At 47.3% G+C, this 4,855-nt stretch overlaps 1 protein-coding gene across 8 annotated transcripts in view; it reads right to left on the bottom strand.

Moving 5' to 3' along the window:
* RAPGEF1 (Rap guanine nucleotide exchange factor 1) overlaps positions 1-4,855 on the bottom strand; it is a 112,836-nt gene that overhangs the window by 75,725 nt on the left and 32,256 nt on the right. The window contains exon 1 of one of the 8 annotated variants that reach the window (XM_059410488.1): positions 3,216-4,741. The exons of the other annotated variants lie outside the window; for them this stretch is intronic. Coding sequence (XP_059266471.1) covers positions 3,216-3,228 — 13 coding nt within the window. The 5' untranslated portion in view covers positions 3,229-4,741. Of the gene's footprint in view, positions 1-3,215; positions 4,742-4,855 lie in introns of those variants that run through there. 8 annotated transcript variants of the gene reach the window in all.

The following is a 4,855-nucleotide window of genomic DNA, read 5'->3' as shown; positions in this document are numbered from 1 at the left end:
GAAGCAGGCTCCCCGCTGAGCAGAGAGCCCGATGCGGGGCTTGATCCCAGGACCCTGAGACCATGACTTGAGCAGAAGGCAGAGGCTTAACCCACTGAGCCACCCAGGTGCCCCTAAAGACTTTTATTTTTTTAAGTAATCTCTACACCCAACATGGGGATCGAGCTCACAACCCCAAGATCAAGAATCACATGCTCTACAGACTAAGCCAGCTAGGTGCCCCAGGAAGAACGTTTTTATTTATTTAAAGGTTTTATTTATTTATTTGACAGACAGAGATCACAAGTAGGCAGAGAGGCAGGCAGAGAGAGGAGGAAGCAGGCTCCCTGCTGAGCAGAGAGATGCGGGGCTCCATCCCAGGACCCTGGGATCATGACCTGAGCCGAAGGCAGAGGCTTTAACCCACTGAGCCACCCAGGGGCCCCGGAAGAACTTTTTTAAAGCTATCATTTCAGATTATTACTTATTTAAAATGTTACAGACTAAAGAAAAGCTAAAGCCAAGAGTTTGGGCTGAGTGGCCACGGCAGGCAACACAGGGGCTCTGGGGTCTGGCCGTCTCTGTTCTAACCCAAGCTCAGGAGCAGACATGGGCAAACTGTGTATCTCTCCAAGCCACAGGTTCCTCACCTACAGAAAAGCATAACCTCAGGGCTGGACAGGATCCTCTATGACAAGCACGTAGCCATGGACATGACCTATAGCAAATGCTCAGTAAATGGAGGCCATTACTGTTATCTGATCTCGTGGCCAGACCCCTGCCAACCCTGAGCTAAAAACAGCCACAGCCTAGGAGCAACCTGATGTTTCATTTTTTCCAACAATTTCCATATTAAAAGATCCTCTGTCTTACTTACTATAGAACTATTCATGTTCAAACAGAGGGAAAATACTATTTGGAGTCTTGCAACACCAAAACCCGCCTTTCTGCCATGAAAGTCGCTCGCATCACCCAGGCGTTCAGGCGATCTATACAGGTAACTCTGAGCTGCTGTGGCTGATGCTGGAAGCAGTACATAGATCATTTTATCCCCCAGCAACAAAATTAAAAAAACTTGTTATAAAAATCCAAGCCCTGGGGCGCCTGAGTTAAACCTCTGTGTTCAGCTCAGCTCATGATCTCAGGGTACTGGAATCAAGCCCCGTGTCGGGCTCTCTGCTCGGTGGGGAGCCTGCTTTCCTCTCTCTCTCTCTCTGCTGCTCTGCCTACTTGTGATCTCTATCTCTCTGTCAAATAAATAGATACAATTAAAAAAAAAATCCAAGCCTTGCAAAAACACAGAATACATAACGCAGAAAGTGAAAAATCCCTCATAACTCTCCATATGGCAGAGCTGAAATATTTTTCAACTTAATATGTTGTGGGCATTTTTTCCCATGAGCACAGCTAATGTTGAACAATGTTCTGCTGAAACCTATTTAACCAAACTCCTGGCTGATGGTTTTTTAACTTTTGCTTCAAGTTATGCTAAATTGATGAAACAATGCTAAATTGATGAACACGCTCATGTTTCCTTTCTAGGCACCTGCAATAATGAGACGGGCCCCTAGAAATGGAATTGTTAGGTCAAAGGTAAGATACTATCCAGATGCCTGAGCTGGGGGCAGACCAGCAGGGACTGAGCCAAAGAGAGAGGCTCGGGGCAGAAGCAGAAGGGCCAGGGTGCGAGAGGAGGCCGGGCCCGCTACTGATGGAAGAGACCAAGCTCCACCTTGGATGTGGGCTCAGATCTGACAGAGCCACTGGTTCTGGTTCTCTTACATACCCGGTAAGGATGAAAAATAGACTCAGCATGGAACGGACACGTCACAGAAGATGATGTCCAAACGGCCAAGAGACAGATGACAAAGTGCTCCACTCCAACAGGCACCAAGAAACAATCAATTAAAACCACAAAGCGATACCATTACACACACACTCGAATGCATAAAAAGATCAAACAGAATAGATAAATAGATCAAAGTAGAAAATAGGAAATGGAGAGCGTTAAGCACTAAGGAGGATGGCGAGCAAAGGGCGGTGTGCACCGCCGCCGCGGAGACAGAGAATCTGGAAGGCATCTGACACCCATTTCCCCGGGGGCCCCACCATCCCACTCCCAGGTGTGTGCCCTTGTGAAGTCACCAGAAGACAGGTACCGGAATATGCAAAGCAGCAAGACCCGAATGCCCGCCGACACAGACCCCTGCACGTGTGGAACACTATGCAGCAGTAAGAACGCGTAACCTACACCTACACACAGAAACACGGGTGCTTCCTACAAATGTAGAAAGAAGACACACACAAAAAAGTACATTTTTGTATGATTCCATTTATACAAATACAAAAACAAGCCAAATTAATCTATGATTTTAGAAGTGAAGATAGCAGTTATGCTTGGGGTGGGGGAGTAAGCTGCAGGGGGCAGGAGGGAGCTATGGCCTATTTCTTTTTTTGTTTTTTTTTTTTAAGATTTATTATTTTTTTTTTAGAGAGAGACTGCACATGCGTGTACACGTGGAAGGGCAGAGGGAGAGAGAGAATCTCAGGGAGACCCCACGCTGAGCTTGGAACCTGACGTAGGGCTTGATCTAACAACCCTGAGATAGTGACCTGAGCTGAAACCAAAAGTCGAATGCTTAACCAGCTGAGCCCCCCAGGCGCCCTAGTCTATTTCTTGACCGGAGCTGCTTGCATTCTTGTGTTAGACTTGTGAAAAGTCTTGAAGCTGCATGCCAGATGTACCTTCCTGACTGCTGGTACACATCAATAAAAACCTGGAAGAAAGTAGACACAAGGATCTAAAGTTGTTTTAAAAGGGTCCATTTGATGTTTACATGGGTCAGATTGACAGATCATGTAACAATTCAAGGAAATCCTAGTCGCTGGAACAAACAAACATGTTTAACCCAGACTTAGTGTCTTCCCAAGTAACTCGACACCACATATCTCAGGAAGAATCTATGGATATCTTAGGAAGTTTCCGTTTCATCTTCATAAAAATAATAAAAGAACCTATACAAATATTTTTATGATCTTAAATCACCAGTAAATAAGTGTTTTCTAATTTCCTTTCCCTTATTGTATGGAAAATTCAAAGAACTAAATGTATATACATCTGTGTCCTACAGTTCGCTTTTAACCAAGAGTTGAATCGATGTATTTTGTAAGATAATAACAGCACCTATACATGAGGTTGGTCTAAGAAATAGACAATATTCAAGCTCGACAAATACCTGAGCCTCTCATCTGGATCAGGCCCTGGATGGGGACAGAGGAACTCTCCTCTGCAGAGACGCCGGGGAACTTGGTTTCACCAGTTGGATGGAGGAGTCTGAGTCAAGGAGGCAGATGGAGGCTGGAGGCATCCACGTGAGCACACCGGTGGCACAGAGAAGACACAGGACGCCAGGAAGCCAGATGGGAACCCCAGAGCCCGGCGCAGAGAAGAGGTTGGCACCTTGGAGGTGAGAGTGGTCTCTTCCTACACACAAGCTCCTGGTCATTGTCCTGGATGTCAAGATCAGGCAGCACAAGCACAAAACTTTGCCCGAGACTCCCTCCCAAACCTGCTGCCACTACATCCTGGTGAAACAGGAAAGTTTACTCTTCCAGCGGCTCAGGTCAAAATTTCTGACTCTGTTCTTTAGCTCACACCCACCTTCCAGTCCTGCAGCCAACTCCACACATCCATCCCGCCTCAGCCGTCCATCCCAAGTCTCACCACTGCGGCGAGTGGCAGCACTGACACCCTGACCCAAACCACAGCCACTCTGTGCCTAACCCGCCACCACAGCTGTCCAAGAACCCCTGCTCCTTGCCTTTCTAGTCTTTTCCACCCAGTAACCAGGGCGACCCTGTAAAGGGTCAAGTCCTGTTCCACCGCCTCGCTGCCCAAAGCCCTCCTGCAGCATCTCTTCTCCCTCAGAGAAAAAAAGCAAAGCCCTTCAGAGGCCCACAGCCCCTCGCGCACACCGTTGCAGAGGGATCCGAACAAATCCACACACGGAAGTTTCCCCAAGACTTACTCCTTTTAGCAAACATTCATCAAATATCGACAAGTATTCCAGAGGAGAGGAAAGCGGAGCCTCCAGCTTGAGAACTGCTTCTCTCCTGGTGAGGCGCCATCAGCAGCTCTCGCTTCAAACACCCGCTATAGGCCGAGCACTGTGCAGGGAGCCCGCGGTCACCCCTACCCTCACACTAACACTGCAAGGAAAGGGCTTTCACTGCCCTTAGACACATGAGGAAACCAAGTCCCAGGGCCCCAGCACCATCCCCCAACCCCACAGGCAGCACGCACAGCACACAGCACACAGCACAGCCACAGCACACAGCACACAGCACAGCCGAGGCAACCCCCAGCGCACTGGCTCCTGTGGTGAGTGTTCAAGGTCAGCCCGCCCAGGGAGGCCTCAACGTCTCCTCCCAAGAAAGTATTTTTTTCTCATCACCGTTTGGCAATGGCCTAGAGATAGATTCTCTTTTCTTTTCTTTTCTTTCTTTCCTTCCTTTCTTTCTTTATTTTTAAGATTTTATTTATTTATTTGACAGATAAAGTGGCCTAGAGATTCTTAAAGCCAATGGCCTAGAGATTCTTTTTTCTTTTCTTTCTTTCTTCCTTCCTTTCTTTGTTTCTTCCTTTCTTCTTTCCTTCCTTCCTTCCTCTTTCTTTCTTTTTTTTTAAGATTTTATTTATTTATTTGACAGAGTGGCCTAGATATTCTTAAAGCCACAGACTCTATAGACATCCCTAGATGCAAATTTGTCCCTTTCTCCAGAGTTTTATTTCTAGAGATGAGAGTCACAGAGAGCAAGAGAGAGTGGGGAGTGGGGGACGGAGCCGGGGCGGAGTAACGGTGCATTCTGAGTGAGC

This window comes from Mustela nigripes, chromosome 9 (genome assembly GCF_022355385.1).
Source record: "Mustela nigripes isolate SB6536 chromosome 9, MUSNIG.SB6536, whole genome shotgun sequence".
NCBI lineage: Eukaryota > Metazoa > Chordata > Mammalia > Carnivora > Mustelidae > Mustela > Mustela nigripes.
Note: the sequence above shows the minus strand (reverse complement) of the source record. Positions and strands in the feature narration are given on the sequence as shown.